The sequence below is a fragment of the Octopus bimaculoides genome, chromosome 16 (genome assembly GCF_046866305.1).
Source record: "Octopus bimaculoides isolate indiv1 chromosome 16, ASM4686630v1, whole genome shotgun sequence".
NCBI lineage: Eukaryota > Metazoa > Mollusca > Cephalopoda > Octopoda > Octopodidae > Octopus > Octopus bimaculoides.
In genome coordinates this window covers 48,923,274-48,944,957 of record NC_142943.1, presented here as the reverse complement: position 1 = coordinate 48,944,957, position 21,684 = coordinate 48,923,274, and the positions used below count along the sequence as shown (strand labels likewise).

The following is a 21,684-nucleotide window of genomic DNA, read 5'->3' as shown; positions in this document are numbered from 1 at the left end:
TATATATGTCTGTGTGTGTGTGTATATATATATACATATATATATATATATATATAAATAATTACATGTACATATATATATATATATTTATACATATATATATATGTGTGTGTGTGTGTGTGTGTGTGTATCTCTCTCTCTCTCTCTCTCTCTCTCTATATATATATATATATGACAATATCCCAGTTATAAACATTTTATTTCTAATCTAAAATTGACAGGGCTAAAACTTTTTTGAAGTTAAAATTAAAAAATAAAAATAAAATTACAATTTGAATTTAGAAATACTTTTGCATGGTAACCCCCCCAAATATGTTTCTTATCTAATGAACACTAAATTCACTGCACCAAATATATTGATTTTTTTTTTTCCTTACCAATTTTTAAATTTTATTTTATTCCCTAAATGAAATCAAGTTTCGTTATTCTTTGGGGTTAAATTGTTCTGTATTTTGAGAAGAGTACGTTACCGATTTCCTCGAAATTTGTTTACTCATTAAATTCTACTTTGATAAATTTCATTTATTGTCTGAAAGTAATTCTTTAACCTCAATCTTTCATTTAAATTTTCTGTCTGTGTATGGTTTTATATTTTCTGCTTTATTTTTCTGTATTTTTTCCTTACTTAATTTTATTTTACTTGTTGGTTAGTTTGTTGGTTGATCTATCTTTCTTCTTTGTATTCTCAAAAAAATGTTTTCCTACTCTTTCATCATTTCCATCTCCCTTTCTCTCTCTTCATTCCCACCTTTTTTTCCTTATTCATTCTAATTTTCTTTCATTTTCATCTGTCTGTCTGTCCGTCTGTCTTTCTATTTATCTTACCTATTTATCTATCTATCTATCTTATCTATCTATCTATCTATCTATCTATCTATCTATCTATCTATCTGTCTATATTTCTATCCATTCATCTGTCTATCCATTTATCTACTTGTCTGGCTATCTATCTGTCTGTCTGTCTGTCTGTCTGTCTGTCTGTCTGTCCGTATATATATGTATATATGTATCTGTCTTTATCAATCCATCTATGTATGTATCTATCTATCCATGTATGTATGTATGTATGTATTTATTTATGTATGTATGTATTTATTTATGTATGTATGCATGCATGTATGTATATATGTATATAGCTTTCTATCTATCTATCTATTCATCTATGTCTGTCTGTCTGTCTGTCTGTATGTATGTATGTATGTATGTATGTATCTTATCTATCTATCTATCTATCTATCTATCTATCTATCTATGTCTATCTATCTATATTTATTTATTTGCCTCCATCTTTCTTTGTTCCTCTGTTTATTTTATCTATCCTCTCAAAACTGACTCATCTTTGCCCTTAGGCCAACCATTGTAACTCCAGTACAAGCTAATGTTACACTCACCTCCATCTTCTTCTTTCTAACTCCATACCACATTGCCAACTGTATTCAAGCATTTCTTTATCATTAGAGATAGATAGACAGACAGACAGACAGACAGATAGATAGATAGATAGATAGATAGATAGATAGATAGTTGGATGGATTGAGAAAGGGAGAAAGAGGGTGAAATTTCTTCAAATGTTTTATTGGAAAATTAATTTAAAAATGCATTTGAATAAATAGTTTGTATTTTCCTATTTTTTGGGGGTGGGTAGGGAGGGAAAAATAAAGAAACTATAATATAAAGATATTTGAAATTCTCCAGATTGGGTTATGATATGGTATGTTATTGGAAATAAATATATAACTAAGTAAACAAACAAACAGTATCAACAAAAACTAAACAAAAGAAAAAAAGAAAAGAAAAAGAATACCATTACCTTTTAAAAGATTTAAACAACACCAACAGCATACACAGATTCAACAATGGGGGGAAAAAAATGAACAAAAATATATGGAAAGATGGAAAGATTAAATCAGAGTCTTCTTTCAATTTAAGCATCCTTTAGCATCCATTGACTCTTGAGTAAATCAATGATACTGTTTACACCAGTAAATGATCAATTTCATGTTTCTCTGCTTGTTGTCTTCACTGCTATTACTGAATCCAGCAGGGATATTTCATAAGCATTTCTGCATAAAACAGTCATATTATTATTATTATTACTATTATTATTATTATTATTATTATATGCAACTTTCGTCAGCCATCTTGCTTATCTTTTCTCTCTCTGCCTCTTTCAAATTAAAGAGAAATTTCATTATATTTTATTTTATACTTTTTGTGGAAAAAAATATTTGGAAGGGACTTATTATGTTTCTTTTATTGTTTTATTTTAGAAATATTTTATGTAAAAAAAAACCCATCCATCTTTTATTTTTCTATTATTTTGTTATAAGTATCTGGGCTTGTTTTTATTCTGAAAAAAAAAAACAAAAAACAACAACAAAAAAACCCCCCTATTTTCTTGTATTTAGAATTACTGTTATGATAGGGGCTTACTGTCATTTGCTTAAAATAATTTTTTTTTTTTTTTTTTCATTTTCATCATATTAAGTTGCTTGCTGCTGTTATTATTAATGGAGAAGCAAGCTAACATACCTTGTCAATTTTATTTCTTCAAATATTTACATGGAGTTAGAGGAGGAAAACCCTCCAAAATCAATCAAACAAAAATTCGAGTTTTGACAGATAAATGTCAGGATAACCTTGTTAGTAAATAAAATAAAGTCAGTTTTTGGACATTAAGTAAACAAATTCAATATCAGTTTACTTCTTCTATCTACATAATAATATTGTTTTTCTTTTCACTCACAACTCAAAAACTCATCTGACCTTTGCTTCTGTTCATCAGTCTGTGTGTCGGCTTTATTTTCTGCCTTTGTTTTTCTCTCTTATTTTTGAGCAAATTTCTTTCTGTTAAATATGGATCCAACTTTGCTAATATTTTAACAGCTGACACAATAATCTCTCAAAAGAACATTTCTACTTGTTGTTTTAGCCAGAGATTGTGGCCATGCTGGGGCATTGCCATAAATAACAATGCTTTGGCAAGGAACAGTCATTGCATATATCTTTTCTTAAATGGTCTAGACCAGGGGTTTTCAAACTGTGGTCCGCGGACCACAGGGGGTCCACAAGGACAAGACAGGGGGTCCGCAAGGACAAGACAGAGGGTCCGTGGACAGCAAATACTTTTTATGGGCAATTTGATTTTATATATGTTTTTTAATCTAAATCTTTTAATTGACAATAAACCTATTTGTTAAATACTGTTAAATAAATAAATGTAAAAATATATGTTATTTTAAGCAAATATTTATGTATAAATTTCATAAGCGTTTATAAGGGGGTCCCTAAGGTAAAGCCTGAAATACAAAGGGGTCTGCAAGTCAAAAAGTTTGAAAACCCCTGGTCTAGACACAAAGATACTGAGTAAAGTTTCTCTTTGAAAATAAGTTATGTAGCCCCAGGTCTGCTCTAATTGAGTAGACTTATGATAAAAGACATTCCAGTCATGACTATCCTGTCTTTTTTCCCATATGCAGGAAATCTAGGATTTCATTCTTCATGTCCCCTTTTTTTATGTTTAAGACAGTAGAATGTAATTTAAGGAAGATCTAGCTGCCATTTCTCATCTTTTATTTAGCTGGGTAATGATTCTATCTGTATGGACCCCAAAGAAATGTTAAAGATATGCTTATCAAATATACAAAGATGATTTTCAGTGAATGGGTTCACTGCTGAATGCTGCAAGGCAGGGATGAGAAAAGGACCGAGACATTGGTCCTTTAAATAAAATTTTCCCAGTCTCTCTGCATGTTAGTGGAACATCCCTGAGACAAGTGGAGAAGTTTAAGTATCTTTTAAGACTGTATTCACTAGTTGTTGTGGCTGATGCCCCCAGGCAAGAAGTGGGCTGGTCCACTGCTAATAAATGGTGGACTGTCACAGTCAGTAAGGTCTGTTGGCGAAGGTACACCATTTGGACCAGTCCTGTAGAGATGGCGAAATACGTCATCATCATGGGACATATCAGTGACGATGAGGGTTTGGACAATATCGCCACTGGGACATATCACAGGGCAAGAGGTTGAACTGGATGCTAGAATTGTGTGTGTGTGTGTGTGTGTATGCGGTTGGCATTAGGAAGGGTATGTAGCTGTAGAAACCATGCCATGACAGGAAGCCTAAACAGTCCTTCAGCTGGTCAGCTCCTATCAAACTGTCCAACCCATGCCAGCATGGAAAATGGACATTAAATGATGGTGATGATGATATATATCTATACATACATACATACATGTATATATACACATTCACACACACACACACACACACACACACACACACACATTACTCTCCTACAAATTCAATGCCTTTGTGTGCCTTTGTTAAAGATCTCTCTATATTAGATAGAGAACAGGTTGAAACAGATCTGATTGGGTTAAAACATGATACCGCTTCCGCTACAACACACCATCACCTTCTCACTGTAATTTTGCCTTTCTGACATGTGTAAACAGTGATATCTCCCCTGTATTGTCTATTGCTGCCAACAAGCATTAATAAATATTGCAGACAAGTATCAAAATATAACTCAAGAGTCAGATAAATCACAACAGCCATGTATTATATACCCATTAGTGCTAACAAGTTAAGTGCCTTAACCAAATAGATTTATCATAGCAGCAGTAATGGATATTCAAATATTCTGAAGATGTAATGAAGATATAACAAAGTCTTATGTTTATATATTCAAAATATTTTAAAAATAATGTGGAAGAGGAGAAATTTACTGAAGAGAAGAAAGAATGCTCTGCAATCTGTTGGTTCTTGTTGTATCTCGGGAGGGTCATTGTGTCAATAATAAACACGTCCACTGGTTCAATTTCACTTCTTTATTATCGGTTTATTTAACCAACTAGTTAATTGATTACTTTGTTAGCTATTAGTGTAATGACCTTCCCAAGATTAAAAAAATGTGTTTCAACATATGAGTTCACATCAAGAGTCTTACAAACCGAATTCAAAAACAAACTATTATATCTTGTTGGGCACTAAATTCACTACAGGTTCTACCATTCAAACACAATATTTTAGAATCTAAAGGCGACAAGTTGGCAGAAACGTTAGCACACCGGGTGAAATTAAGTACCAGTTGCATACTGACGTCAATCTAATCAACTGCCTCCACCACCCAAATTTTGGGCTTTGTTCTTAGAGTAGAAAAGAATATTTTAAAATGTAAAGTTTCCATGTTTTATAAATGAAATTTATAGAATTTTTGTTTCCAGAACAAAATGGATGCAACACCGTAGTTTAAGAGCATTAAAATGTTGGTGTGGTGTTAAAGAGTAGCCTCTTACCCAAAGTGTCACAGTGAGTAAGGTAAACCTGGGAATTGAAACTAGTGTATCACAAGCTTACGTCTTCCTGTACGATACTCATCACTGATTCTATCATTGAAATTAAATGTCATTTTTATTTTATTCCATTTTTTTGCACCCATTTTCATTGCTGGAAGATTGATGGTGGTGTAAATTGATGGAAGTGTAGATTGATGGAAGTGTAGATTGGTGGAAATGTAGATTCATGGTGGCTTAGATTGATGAAAGTGTAGATTGATGGTGGTTTAGATTGATGGTTGTTTAGATTAATGAAAGTGTAGATTGATGGAAGTTTAGATTAATAGAAGTGAAGATTAATAGTGGTTTAGATTGATGGAAGTGTAGATTGGTGGTTGTTTAGATTGATGGAAGTGTAGATTGAGGGTGTTTAGATTGATAGTGGTGTAGATTGATGGTAATGCAGCTTGATAGTATTGTAGATTGATGGCGGTTTAGATTGATGGAAGTATAGACTGATAACAAAATAGATTGAAGGTGGTGCTTATTGATGGTGGTGTAGTAGAGTGATGGCAGTATAGATTGATGGCAGTGTAAATTTCTAGCAGCTGAGACTAATGGTGATGTAGACTGATGGCAATGTAGATTGACGGTGGTTTTTGACTGATAATAGTGTAGATTGATGCCAGAGTAGATGGATGGCAGTGTAGATGGATGGTGGTGTGCATAGACTGACTTTATCAGAGTTTCCAGCGGAAGAATTTATATTGCGCAAATTAAATTGGAGACATAAACCATAAAATATTCTTTATGCTGTTCATGTCTCTTGGAGTGTGTAGCAACATTCAGATACGAATGATCTTTCACTGCAGTTAATTTAAAGAGGAAATCAACTTCCCTGTATTACAGAAGTAACTATATTCTCTCTTTCTCTCTCTTCTACTTTCTCTGACTCCCTCTCACTATGTGTGTGTGTGTGTGTGTGTGTATATGTATGTGCATGCGTGTCTGAGTATGTGTGTGTGTGCATGCCTGTGTGTGTGTGTGTGTGTGTGTGTGTGTGTGTGTGTGCATGCATGCATAGGTGTATGTTAGTTTGAATGTGTGTATAGTGCATAAAGTTATGCTAGTATTCAGGAAGTTAGGAGCAGTGATCATCAACAGACATTGATAGTAGTTAAGAAAGCAGAAGAGAAGACTGAAAATATATATCAAATGATATACATCTCTACAAGTTCTCTGTCTGCTGCTCTTCAAAGGGTTAGCAAATATTTCAAGTTGACATTAGTTCTGTTTTTCTGTTCCTTAACAGTATAGGGTAAACATAAACTGTTTATCTGGAAAGAAATTCCATTTGCTGCTCTCAGTGTAAACTATGGACACATAAGAGGTGCAATGGAATCACAGGTAGATTAAGAGATAAAGTCATCTTTTTATGTGACAGGTGTGCAGGAACAATAAGCACTAAGAGCACACGAGAATTAGATTCTATCAAATGCCTAGGGGGCTCTCTTGATGTTGTAGACAGTTTCTGTTACCTAGGTGACCAAATTAGCAATGGTGGAGGATGCTCTGAAAGTATTGTTTCTAGAATAAGAATAGGTAATAGTTCAGAGAGCTATTACCTCTGTTGACAACAAAAGGACTCTCTCTCTCAGAGTGAAAGGTAGACTGCGTGATGCTTGTGTGCAAGCAGCTATACTCCATGGTAGTGAGACATGGGCTCTGAATGCAGAAGACATATGCAGACTGGAGAGAAATGAAGGTAATATGTAATAGGTACAACATCAGTGTACATGTATGACAAAATGCAAATGTATTGAGAGAAAAGTTGGGCAGAAGAGGAATCAAATGTAGCATACAAAAGAGAGGACTCTGCTGGTTTGGAGATGTGATGCGTATGAATGGCGATAGCTGTATAAAGTAATGCCGATCACTGAACGTGGATGGTATTCGTGGAAGAGGGAGATCCAGGAAGATGTGGGACGAAGTGGTGAGGACTGATCTCAGGATGTTGGACTTCACACAGGAAATTACCATGGACTGAGATGTCTGGCAATATGAGGTTCTTGAGTTCTAGAAGCATTGTGCGGCCCACCCACATTTAACAAGAAAACCTCTCACACACCCTACCACAACAAACCAAACTACAGCTCTACGTCACTTCTCTTCTTTACATTTCCATTTCATGCATTAGGCTTACCTCCCAATCCTGTCCCCTCAGCCCTGTACAACTGTATCATTGCTCTCTGCTAGCCCCTGACCTGTGTGTTCCACCCACATATCCTGTCTCACTGGTATCATTACTATCCACTAGCCCCCAACTTGTGTGTTCTACCCACACATAACAAGAAAACTTTTCACACACCCTACCTCAACAGACTAATCTAACACATCTCTCCCCCACACTTCCTCCTTCATACACTGTCCCTAGCTCTCACTCCCCAATCCTATCCTCACAGCCCTGTTTCTCAGTATTATTGCTATCTGGTAGCACCGCCTCTATATATACCCAGGTTTTCACCACTCACGTCCTACTCCCCCTCCGTACTCTCTTTCACAATATACTGCCACTTATATTATGACATTCGAACCTCAAGGGTATGCCCTGGCACTTGCCACCATCTATATCTCTCTCTTCTTTTACTCAACCATTCCGTTTATGTTCTGATCCCTGTCCCTTGTTAGTATACCCGGCACTTTGCCACCATCTCACCATCTCTATCCTGCTGTCCCCACTCTCTCTCTCCTTCTCCTGCTCTTCCCTCAGGTTGGGTAACCATGTATTTCCTTTCCTGTTTTTGTTTTCATTCCTGATCTCCCCCCCAACCGGCTGAGTAACCTTGTTCCTCCTCTGCAGCAAGCTACCTGTTTCTGCCTAACTATAACCTTTCATCCTCTGACACAAAATCACCTCCTCCAATGCCCCCTCCCCTCTCAAAAGATTTTTTTTGCCTTGCAAGGTACTTGGTGACTCTGTCAGTGCAGGTGCCACTTAAAAAGCATTCAGTCAACACTGTAAAATGGTTGGCATTTGGAAGCGCATCCAGCTGTAAAACCCTTGCCAGAAGTGACCTCGCTTGTGCTTGTGTCACGTAAAAGTCCACTCTGCTGAGTGATTGGTATTAGGAAGGGCATCCAACTGTAAAAATTCTGCCAAAACAGTCACAGAAGTCTGGTGCAGGGTTTACCTGGCTAGCTCCTGTCAAATCATCCCATCCATGCTAGCATGGAAGGCGGATGTTAAACGATGATGATGATGATGATGGTAAGCAAAAAATCGTCAAAAGTGAATAAATCTATTTAAAAATGGCTACACATTTTTTTAGATTCAGGTGCATTTTCAAATCCCCAAACAAGTTTTATATTTTTTCTGCGTGGGAATACACCTCTTCTTTCCATATATATATATATATATTTATATATGTGTGCACGTGCATGTGTGTGTGTTTATATATGCACACCTATTTTAGCCTTCTCCTCAAGCCTTTCACTGTAAAATTAAATTCCAGTTATGATGTTAAATCTCTACTAAAAATAGAAGTTATTTTCTCTAAGTCACATCACATAAGTAAACTTGATGTATTTCAGAAACTAGTTTCAAACATGACATTCCTCAACAAAAGATAGATTGATATATAAAGCTGCTTTACACACATTCTGCAATAAAAGGGTTAAGAGCTGTTTCTAAGTTCACCAAATTGCCATTACAGTTTCATCCAACAGTGGGAATTGAGCATTAATTAGAGGTCTTCTTCTTTCAGAGAAGTGAGGAAGCCATTGCATAAATAGGCAAACAGACCCGTTATGCAGTATAATGATTGTTTATTAGTAGGCACAGAGATTTCTTTAACTGGAGTTAAATGCAATGGATCAAAGTGCAATTTGTTAGGCTAATTTGATAATCCAGAATACAGATAGATTTAGCTGAAAATGTATGCTTGTTATTATTCTGTGTTATACTAGAAGTATGAATTTATATGCATTTTTATTATGTTCATCAATGATGTGACTACATATACTGATATCATCTCCATAGGTGTACATGCCTTTCAACATGTTTTTATGAATACGATGGCCTATAGTTTTGTCAGAAACACGCAACCTTTATAAAGTGAAATCAATATGTTTAAACTGGAACAATTAACCAGTGACCTTGAATATTTTAAACACTTATACCATCAGAAAGCAGCATGATACAGTGATGTGTGTGATGTAAATTGATGGTTGTAACCGTTTTTGAAGACAAGACTCTTCTAGTTGACTAAATGATCTGAGTTGATCAGCAGCTAAGTACCTAACGATGTGAATTCGTTATTAGTGTCAGAGGAGCCAACTACTGACTTGTCAACATTAATGACATGAATTAAGGTGACAAGGTGGCACAGTTGGTTGCACAACAGGCAAAATGCTGCAAAGTATTTCGTCTGTCCTTACGTTTTGAGTTCAAATTTCGCTGAGGTCAACTTTGCCGTTTTTCCTTTCAGGGATGATAAATTAAATACTGGTTGAGTTAGGAAGGGCATCCAGCTGTAGAAACTCTACCAGATTAGATTGGAGCCTGGTGCAGCCATCCGGTTTGCCAGTCCTCAGTCAAATCATCCAACCCATGCTAGCATGGAAGCGGATGTTAAACGATGATGATGATGATATATATATATATATATATGAGGTCTGGTCAATAAGTATCCAAACAGTTGCCATAGTAACGAAGCTAAAGCATACAGAGTGAAGCCGCTTGGCAAAGATTGACCTTGAACTCTGCTGTGCATGAAGAACTAAGTTTTAACGTTCCAGCTTACTTCAGCTGTTTACAGCAGTGCTTGGAAGGAAAGTGTGTAGTGTGTGATCATCACATTGACCATGACAGAGAAAGTTGTCATGGTGATACCTGCTCAGAGGCCAAAGCAAAGTTGCAGAAAGTGTATGGAGAGGGGTGTATGAGCCGCACACAAGTGTACGAGTGGTTCAGGCATTTCCAAGATGGCCGAAAAGAGTTGATATTGATGAATGTTCTGAGAGACCTATAACCAATAGAACTGAGAAAAACTTTGCAGATGTGCATGCAGCTGTAAAGGGAAATCATTGAATCACCAGCCGTGAGTTATCAAAGGATGTGCAGATTAGTTACGGCTCAGTTTAGTCCATTATCACTGAAGATTTGGGTTTGAGACATGGGTTTGCCAAGTTTGTGCTAAAATTGCTTTCAGCTGACCAAAAATATACTTGGGTTTCAGTTGCACAAAATCTCCTTGATTGTATTGAGAATGAGGAAAACTTTTTGCAAACATTGTGCAGGCCTCTGAGCAGGTATCACCAAGCTTTTGGCCAAATTTGATGCAGATTCTCTGCTCAACTTTCTCTGTCATGGTCAATGCGACAATCACACATTACACACCTTCCTTCCCAGCATTGCTGCAAACAGCCGATGTGAGCTAGAGTGTTAAAACTTAGTGCACATGCACAGCATGGTCAATTTGTGCCAAGCGGCTTCACTCTGTATGCTATAGCTACGTTACTATGGCAATGGTCCGGATACTTATTGATCAGACCACACACACACACACATGCACATTAAGAAAAAGGAGGATTTTGGATAAAATTTTATCCTAAATTCTGACTACCTCCTGATAGCGCTCTAGCTTGCCAGCTCTGGTCAAACCGTTCAACCCATGCCAGCATGGACAACAGATGTTAAATGATGATGATAAAATCTGTGCACCACTTCAAACAATCTATGCATGCATACATGATACATACATACATTTATTCATTCATTCTTTTCTTTTCTACTCTGCTAATTGTTTACATAATGCAGAACTAATGAAGTGGGTTGCAAGTTCAATTCCTTTTAGGGATGAAAACATACAACCATGTTTATTATCTTTGTTTTCTGTAATAAACTTGACTGTAATTATATATATATATATATATAAGCACCCACTACACTCTCTGAGTGGTTGGCGTTAGGAAGGGCATCCAGCTGTAGAAACTCTGCCAAATTAGATTGGAGCCTGGTGTTGCCATCCGGTTTCACCAGTCCTCAGTCAAATCGTCCAACCCCTGCTAGCATGGAAAGCGGACGTTAAACGATAATGATGATGATATATATGTGTGTGTGTGTGTGTGTGTGTGTGTGTGTGTGTGGTATGATGTCCAACACGTAGTAGTGCACTTGATCTCTTTAGAGAATAAAGATATTCTTATTAATAAGAAGCACAGGAAAAACCTGGTGAAAGCAACTTGAAAAACATCAAGAGAAAATCAATATTCCAGCCAGGAAACCCAGGGTGGCTGGATTTCATTAAGATTTTTTTGTGTGTTTGCTGTTGTTGTTGTTGTTGGTAGTAGTAGTAGTAGTAGTAGTAGTAGTAGTAGTAGTAGTAGTAGTAGTAGTAGTAGTAGTAGTAGTGGTGGTGGTGGTGATTATATACTTGAAGAAGAAATAATCTGAATGAGGAATTACGAAGTAAATCTAATTAGAAATAGGTCCTCCACAAAAAATGTGGTAATAGATCTGCTGAATTAAGCATGAAACTGTATATTAGAGTAAAAAAAACCAAAAAAAAAAACCCCATCAAGGACATGTCATTTCAATTATGTTCACAAAAAGAGACTCAATGAAAGAATGAAAGAAAGTCTAAATTATGTTCAGTAATATATGATGCACTGCACAATAAATATGGGAAACATTTGACATGTATATTATAAAGGTGTATTGCAAATATGTATATGTTTGTACAAGAAAATTGTAATATATTTTATATGGGAACTCGTTTATATTAACCATAAGAATTATAAGCAGTGAATGCATATTGGATAAAATTTCTATGTTGTGATGCAAGTATGTCTCAACATAACTGCTTTATATTATAAGACATATATTTATATCATATGTTGGGGGAATGCATGTTATATTGACTATTGATATTATATATTACTTTTGATAAAGGAACTGTGATCAGAGTGTAGCTGGGCAATAGATATGTCATAACAATTGCATATCAGACATAGGGAATGTATGTTATGCCAGTGTATTTATTAAATACTGGGTTTAGCTCATTTATTTTACAATGCTGTTATTTATGATGTCATGAGTATGGAAGTACATATATATGCCTGTGCCTGGAAAAGCGTTGCACATAGGCAATGCTACACTTTAAACATGATTCACCTTCAGCTTGCTAAAGGTTAAAGTAGAAGGCTAAATGTGACAAGTAGTTAGTAGAGGGAGGTAAAGAAGCAGTAGGTTTACATAATAATATAGCCTTTATTTACGTTATTTACATTGGACGGATATGTGTCCTCATCTTGTTTGTTGTTACCACAATGTTTCGGCTGATTTACTCTCCAGCCTTCATCAGGTGTCCTGGTGGAATTTTGAACCCAACACTAGGTTCTCAATCCTAAGGCATTTTTTTGCTGCTGTTGTTGTCGTTATTGTTATTATTATTATTATTATTTATTCACATTGAAGTCTAATTCTGGCTCTGTACCGATTAGATAATACTGCTTTTTATTTTAGAAATGAGGAATTCTGTACATTATTTACATTGGACGGATATGTGTCCTCATCTTGTTTGCCGTTAACACGTTTTGGCTGATTTACTCTCCAGCCTTCATCAGGTGTCCTGGTAGAATTTTGTAGAAATAAGGTATGGAATTCCTCATCTCTAAGATATAGAACAGCATAATATATACTGTATATTCCAGCATATAAGACACACTTTTTAAATCTTAATGTATGTGTTTACCTCAAAAGAAGAATGCAAAGGAAATTATAGGTGTTACATCTGAGTTTCCCTTCTCCTTGGGAAAAGTCTAAACAAAGACCAGGAACCTCTCACTCCCATCTTTTGAATAGCTGTTGATCCCGCTAAGTTCTTCTGTTTTTTGACAGGTCTTGTTTTTCATCCTGTGGGGTTTCCAATGAAAATCACCTTCCTTATGAAAGGCTTGGTAGGGTTCTTGATTTAGTTGCCAGTGGCCTGACCATGTGACATACATGCATACATGAGTGGGGGTCATGTACCTGTGAGGATGGTGAGCTGGCAGAATCATTAGCACACGGACAGAATGCTTAATGACATTTCATCCGTCTTTATGTTCTGAGTTCAAATTCTGCAGAAGTCGACTTTGCTTTACATTTTCTTTTTGGGGTCAGTGAAATAAGTTGAGCTCTGGGGGCTATGTAATTGACTAGACTCTCCCTCAAAATTTCAGGCATTGGTATTGAAAAGCATATAGGATCTAACATTAAAAAATATAAAATTAATTGAAGAAGCAATGTTCGTTTAAAATAGGGATATTTTCTTTCAATTTATAATGAATTATTTTGAACAATTAAATGGAATTAATTTTTAATTCTTTCTCAAATTTCATTTAAAAGAAATCTCAGAGGAAAACTATTTTGTTTCTATTATTTTCAAGTTAAGGTTGAAAAAAAAAAACAAAAGACATTTTGAATTATTCTCTATATACATGTACTTATAGATGGGTTAAGGACCTAAAGAAAGAAATCCCCAAAAGCAAAGAAAATATAAGAAAACAAGAAGCAATTGAATGCCTTCAATTGACAATAAATTATTTTGAACAATTACCTAGAATTATTTCTTAAAATTAACAAAAAAGAAAAAAATGACAAACCTACAGTTAGAAATACTGTAATTCTTTTCTTTTTTTCTCATTAATATCTTAAATTTCATTTCTTTTTTCGTGCATGTTTTTTTAACTAAATAGTAATTTTCAATTTTATTTTTTTTGCTTCAGATATATCAATTAATATGAAAATTCATTTTTTCTCCTAAATATGAATTTCTTATTTATTTTCTCACGTTTTCTTTTTTTTATTCTAATTTTGCAGCCTGATGATAGAGGAACAGTAAGTACATTTGAAATTTGATACTGTCATGCATGCATACATTATTAACACCAGATAAAATTTAATTTTTAAAAGTAAATTTTTTTACTAACCAATGAATATAAACTTGCGCACGTGTGTGTGTGTGTGTGTGTGTGTGTGTGTGTGTGTGTGTGTTGTTCTCCTGAAGGACCGCTGTGGATCTGCATTCTAATGTGCTATGAACACCCGCTGCAGAGGATGCAAATTACCACAATAGTGAAAAGTGCATAGGGAACAAATGGCATAAACTGCATCTTGTGTTTATCATACTTTTTTGGGGGATGGTCACCTTTTACCACTTAAACGCACACACTATCTTTTTGATGTATTATTTTCAGGTTAAGGTTGAAAAAAAAAAAATAACAGTGGGATTGAACCTGGAAGTAAGTGGTTGGGAAGCAAGCTTCTTACCATACAGCCAAGTTTAATCTTCTGTCTAATAACAGTTGATATGAATGCTGGTTGGCTGGTTTCTTGATTTCTCCACTCACACTTAGAAAGAAGCTGGCAGAGAGAATAAAATTGAGATACAGAACAAATGAATAGAAGAGAAGTAGGATGAGTGCATTAATGAGACATGGTGGAAGACAATGCTAATTCTGAAAAAAAAATACACATTTTTTAATATGAAATTTTGCAGAGTTAGGCTTTTGTTGGAATAGATTGCGATTAAGCTGATAATATTTAGAAAAGTAAAAATGTACATTCATTGCAAATTTACAAATGAGAAATTTGTTTTACTTAATTTTATTTTAAAGTAATAGGCATTTTTCTTTTGAAAATTAGTATTCATTTCATAATTCTGTGTAAGCACCAAGAAATTTGATAAAAGTTAAGTTATAATTATTGTTGTATATGAGCCATATTTCCTGATGTTACCCATGATGGCAAAAGTATACATCAAAAGTTTACCTGTCATATCACATGTAACATTCTTGTATATAGGCATACATTCATATATGTGTGTGTGTATACATATACACACACACATATACACACCTATTATACACACACATGCACATATACATATATATATATATATATATATATATATATATATATATATATAAACAATATATGAGTATATGCATATATATGTACATGTATGTATATACTTTCATCTACATGTACATATAGATACATAACTGGGTACATGACGTGGCAAAAGAACAAGGACAAAATGGTAAACAAGGTGCAACAAACAAGCAGGCCACATAGAAACATCCCCTTCATATTTATAAAAAAGAAGTTTGAAAACGCCAATATATAAAAAATGAATTTTAATTTAAAATTTTGTCAGATATTTTTAACATGCTTTATTTCTTGTAAAAACGAACCTTATCAAAAATACATGTTTAAAAAAATGAAATTAAATGAAGAGTTCATAATTGTTCCTAACTGGTGTCAATAGTCCATGTGGGGGCATTTTTCGTTGGTTGTAGTAGTAGTAGTGACCGTGTCGGTAATGGTAAATGGCAGTGACCTCTGTCCGTGTCAGTAGTAGTAGTTAATTGGTTGTAGTGGTAGGGGTGGAAGTAGCACAAGCAGCAGCAGCAGCAGCTGTAGTAGTGACCGAAATATATACATACACACATATACATATATATATATATATATATATATATATATATATATATATACTCATATCTACACACACACACACACACACACGGTGATTGCTCTATCATCGCAGAGAATTAGTGTCTCCTTGTGCTTCTTCATTGTCAATGGCATTTCCAGCTATCCAGCCATGACCTCTCACATTACTACTCAGTCTCGTTGCAGATCTGCATGGTTTGTAGAATAGGCGACAGACAAAAATTGTAACTTCTTGTGTGCTTCCAGCTGGTTCAGCTTATACATGTTGCCACTCTTCCATTGCTATGGAACTTTCAGTAGACGGAGTCACAAAAGAGATCACTATAAAGAATCATCTGTATGTCTTTGGATTATAGAGATGATAAACAATTGTACAGCACAAGAACCACTCTCTGAGCCTTTGTGATTAGTACCTTGTGACAGACCAAAATGTGATAACTGGCAATCATGTGAATCCACAGGTTTTACATCAGAGTGTCTCTCTCCTAGAAGGATGCTGTGATAAGAGCTGGGGATCCCCCCTGTCAATGGTTTTTACTGTGCTCCATCACACCGATCAGAGGTATTTCTGTATCCCCACACTCAGATGCAATATTGTCATATGTGGCTATTTAACCTATGACTAGGACTTTCACAGGTGCTACTGCCCCAGGTCAGAGTAGATCTGAGGACAGTAGTGGCTAAGAAGTGGTTCCGAGCTCCACAATACCCTGGAATTCCCAAACTAGAGCACCCCCCACCACATGTACATGTAAATAAAAATATATTTCCTTCTTGAGCCATGTCAAGCTCATGAGGACCGGTTTCCTGGTTTCAATGGTATGTATATTCCTCATGCTGAACCGCTGGCTGAACTCTACACGGTTTTTTCAGTCTCTCTCTCTGTTTATTTTCTCTTATTCCTTTCTGCCGAAGAGCACAGGCTCAAAATGTAAAAGACTTTTTCACTTTCCCGAGCTTCAAACTAATACACCTGCTTGTTGTTCATACACCTGTCTTTGTATTTCGTTTTTCTATAAATTCCAACTCTATATTCCTCACCTGGACAGGACGCCGGTCCGTTGCAGGATTTACTCATTTTTGCCAGCTGAGTGGACTGGAGCAATGGGAAATAAAATGTTTTCCTAAAGAACACAACACATCGCCCAGTTCAGGAATTGAAACCACAATCTTACGATCATGAGTCCACCACCCTAACCATTAGGCGATACATCTCCACACATGTATTGATACATATTGGTTGGTTGGCACTCCATTGGTTACGACGACGAGGGTTCCAGTTGATCCGATCAACGGAACAGCTTGCTCGTGAAATTAACGTGCAAGTGGCTGAGCTCTCCACAGACACGTGTACCCTTAATGTAGGTCTCAGGGATATTCAGCGTGGCACAGTGTGACAAGGCTGACCCTTTGAATTACAGGCACAAGAGAAACAGGAAGTATGAATGAGAGAAAGTTGTGGTGAAAGAGTACAGCAGGGTTCACCACCATCCCCTGCTGGTGCCTTGTGGAACTTTAGGTGTTTTCACTCAATAAACACTCACAACACCCAGTCTGGGAATTGAAACCGCGATCCTATGGCCGTGAGTCCGCTGCCCTAACCACTGGGCCATTGCGCCTCCACATTGATACATATAGATAGATAGAAAGATAGATAGAGTATAACAAGGAGGATTAATATAATATCTTACACTTGATGGGTCTAGCTTCAGCCATGGCTTTTGTTATTGTTGTATCGTATAAGCAGAGATCTGAAGTAATATAAAATAAAATAAAATTTTAAAAAACCCAAAAGAACCAAACAATATATATATATTTTCTGAAATCATTAAATTCTGTGTATATGTAATTAATTGATGTATTCTTCATTGTCATAGCAGTCATTGTCACCATCCTCGTAATTAAACATCGTTATCATCAAACATCGTTATCGTTGAACATCACTAATTGCTACAATTCAACGTACAGCTTTACCAATCTCATCAGTTTATAATGGCTTTGCAATTCATAGTTAAAGCACAAAAACTCGGACACTCTATACTACACCTGGTTTGGTACTCTCTCTCTCCCCACCTCTCTCCGTCTCCACCCCACCCTTCTCCCTTCTAATTTGAAATTTACATGAATGTATATATTGATTTTAGTGCTTCAAGTACTTTTACCCTTCTTGCTTTTGACCAACTTTGCAATTAAAAAAATATACTTCGTCACCATCATCATCATCATCATCATCATCATCATCACCACAACCACCACCACTGTTTTATCATCACTATCATCATCATCGTCACCACTGCAGTAACAGTTTTTGTGATATTTTTGCTGCTTTTCAATAAAGCATATTACTCTACCTCTGGTATTCGAGTACTAATTTTTCCACCTCGTTCCACATTTATGTGCTTACTCTGGTATATACATACATACATATATATATATATATATATATATATATATATATATATATATATATACTTGATGTATCAGTTCTAAAAGTGAGATAAACATTACATATCCCTTTAACATTCAAATTACTGTCAAATAGAATGCTTATTTATTCACATTGTTTTTAATCTGTCATGCATTATTGCATAGCTTTGCGATTTCAATGGTGCGACCATTATATTTAGAATGACATTGTGGAGTAAGTGTGAGAGGTCAGAGCTGACCAGTTTGGTCATAAAACAGGTAAAATATTTGGATTGAATATGACCGGTTTAAAAGCTAAAGCTGTGTGTGTGTGTATACATGTGTGTGTGCGCGCGTGTATATATATTTATATATATATATATATATATATACACACACACACACACGTTTATCATGTTTATCCAATTTTAGAATAGGTACATCATGTATATACATAATGTGTTTAATATATATATGTAATGCATATATATATATATATATATATATATATATATATATATATATATATATATATATATATATATATGTATGTGTATATATATATATATATATGTATGTGTATATATATATATATATATATATATATATATGTATGTATATGTATATATATATATATATATATATATATATATATATATGGACATGTGTGTGTGTCTACATATGTATGTGTTTATGTATGTGTATATTGGTAGAAAAACGTATGTGCATCAGTGTGAAAATTGCTGATAAACTGGAGCATTATTAATTAAAAGACAAAATTGAAAACAATTCTATCTTTCTCTGTTCAAGTTGCACAGGAATTCCTTTGTGAGTTTCGCTATCGGAAATGCAATGAACTCATGATTGACTTGCTGGAAATGGACAGCCAACAATACTTTTGTTCTTGAAATGTATGGTGTGTGTGTGTGTGTGTGTGTACGAGGGTGTGCTCAAACAGTTTATTTCTATGTTGTATGAGGTGGGGTGCTGGAAAGTTCCTGGCTTTAAGGGTATCGTGAAAGGCCTGGTTGGAGGCCCAACTGTCCGCGTTCTTTTATAGGGCTTAGAAAAACCGAACGACCTCTGCAATAAGTGTGTGAATCTGAGAGGGGAATATGTTGAACAAAATCATAATTAACTAATCCTCCTGTATTTTCTTTTACCAAAAGCCAGGAACTTTGGCTGAGGTCGACTTTGCCTTTCATTCTTTTGGGGTCGATAAATTAAGTACCAGTTGTGTACTGGTGTTGATCTAATTGACTGCCCCCCCTTCCCCCAAAAGTTTCGAGCCTTGTGCCTAGAGCAGAAAAGATCATCATCATCATCATCATTATTATTTATTGTCTTTACACAGCTGTTTCCTCCCAGTGAACTAAGATAACACCCCTTATTTATTGAGCACCTTCGGGTGTATTTCAGTGGTTCCAAGCAGTGCTGTTTTCTGCAAGGGCTCCACCCTTATTGCCACTCCAATTTGTTCCATGTAATTCTCAAGACTTTTACTCACTGTTCCCACAGCTCCAACAATTAGTGGTACTACTACTACCTTTGTCAGTGACCACAACTGCTTAACCTCCCAAGCTAACCTGTCATATCTCTCGACTTTTCTTTCTTCCTAATCGCATACCTTCTTGTCAGCTGGGCATGCTATATCTATGATCTGGCATCATCTGCTTTCTTTCTCAATTAACACTCTCTCTTTTACTCGTTTACTTGTTTCAGTCATTTGACTGCGGCCATGCTGGAGCACCACCTTTGGTCGAACAACTCGACCCCAGGACTTATTCTTTGTAAGCCTAGTACTTATTCTATCGGTCTCTTTTTGCCGAACCGCTAAGTTACAGGGACGTAAACACACCAGCATCGGTTGTCAAGCGATGTTGTGGGGACAAACACAGCGATGTTGTGGGGACAAACACAGACACACAAACACACATACATTTATATATATATATACATATATATACATATATATGATGGGCTTCTTTCAGTTTCCGTCTACCAAATCTGCTCACAAGGCTTTGGTCGGCCCGAGGCTATAGTAGAAGATACTTGCCCAAGGTGCCATGCAGTGGGACTGAACCCCGGAACCATGTGTTTGGTAAGCGAGCTACTTACTACACAGCCACTCCTGCACCTATGTCTGGTTTCCTATTCTCTTTCTCATGGTCGCAGTGGATCATAAACTCCCACAGGATCTTTGCATTATCATTTTCAATTATGCCTTTGGGTTTATGTTTGTACCACTGTTTTTCTCTGTCAAGTCCATGCTTGTTGCATCATCATCATCATCATCATCATCATCATCATCATCGTCGTCGTCGTCATCATCATCATCATTCTGTTTGTATGACACGCAGAAATGTACACACTCATTGTAAATCAACACTGCCATCCTACAACCACATTCGTTGGCAAACTTAGCGATTCTTTTATTTTTGAATATAATTAGCTTCAAGCTAAAACCTCAAACTGAAAAAAGCCAGGCCTTCTGCACCTGGTGCTTTGACGCCTACCATATTAACCATCAATTATTTTGAAAGTTTCATGTGTTTGCATATCATCTCAACTGTTTAGCATAATTGACAGTTTCCGACTACCTTCTCCTCATCTTCTCTCTGTTCTTCTTCACCTTTTCTTTCTCTTCTTTCCCCATCTCTCATGTTCTAGGTGTTTGCGTGATTTTCAATCTGGTGACCCAGCTCAAATCTTTTTTTTTTTTTTTTACCTTCTTTGTTTTTCAATTAAATCTGAGTCACTTATTAGGATCGTATCTTTCATCTGTTACTTGTTGTTGCAGTCATTGGATTGCGGCTATGCTAGAGCACTGTCTTAATGGGTTTAGTGTTTTTTTAATTAATTTATTTTTTTTTGTTTTGATGGTTTGGTATTTTGTTCTATCATTTTCTTTTTGCTGAATTGTTGAGTTACGGGGAACATAACCGAACCAACTCCAGTTGACAAACACAAACACCAAAAAAACAAACAGAACAAGATGCACACACTTACATACAGACACATACACACATGCACAAAGACACACACATGCACACACACACATGATGGGCTTCTTTCAATTTCCGTCTACCAAATCCACTCACGAGGTTTTTGTTGGCCTGAGGCTAAAGTAGAAGACTTTTGCCCAAGGTGCGACACAGTGGTACTGAACCTGGAACCATGTGGTTGGTAAGCAAGCTACTTACCACTCAGCCACTCCTGCACCAACCGTGTCTGTTTTTTTTAAAATTTTAATTTTGTTTGTTCTATGGTATGAGCTATATCAGGTGGATAGCAATATGTGTTTATTGAAATATAATATGACCGTACAGACAGTAAAGCAGATATGGATATAGGGAGAGGACAAAGCTGGATTAGGGGACATCTGCAGGCAAATAATCTCATCAAGTTTCAGACATTTTAGCCAAACGGGTTCAACAATAGAGAACACGAATGTCTGAGAATCTATGTTGGTGCATAGATCTGGTGACACAGTCGCAA

At 35.8% G+C, this 21,684-nt stretch overlaps 2 protein-coding genes across 6 annotated transcripts in view; one reads left to right on the top strand and one right to left on the bottom strand.

Annotated features, from left to right (window-relative positions):
* Positions 1-14,208, top strand: part of LOC149132385 (alanyl-tRNA editing protein Aarsd1-like) — a 38,023-nt gene extending 23,815 nt beyond the window's left edge. The window contains exon 3 of the mRNA XM_089364878.1: positions 14,143-14,208. Coding sequence (XP_089221004.1) covers positions 14,143-14,181 — 39 coding nt within the window. The 3' untranslated portion in view covers positions 14,182-14,208. The remainder of the gene's footprint in view (positions 1-14,142) is intronic.
* The window catches only part of LOC106884137 (alanyl-tRNA editing protein Aarsd1), a 426,316-nt gene that overhangs the window by 288,417 nt on the left and 116,215 nt on the right, over positions 1-21,684 (bottom strand). The gene's annotated exons all lie outside the window — the stretch shown is intronic.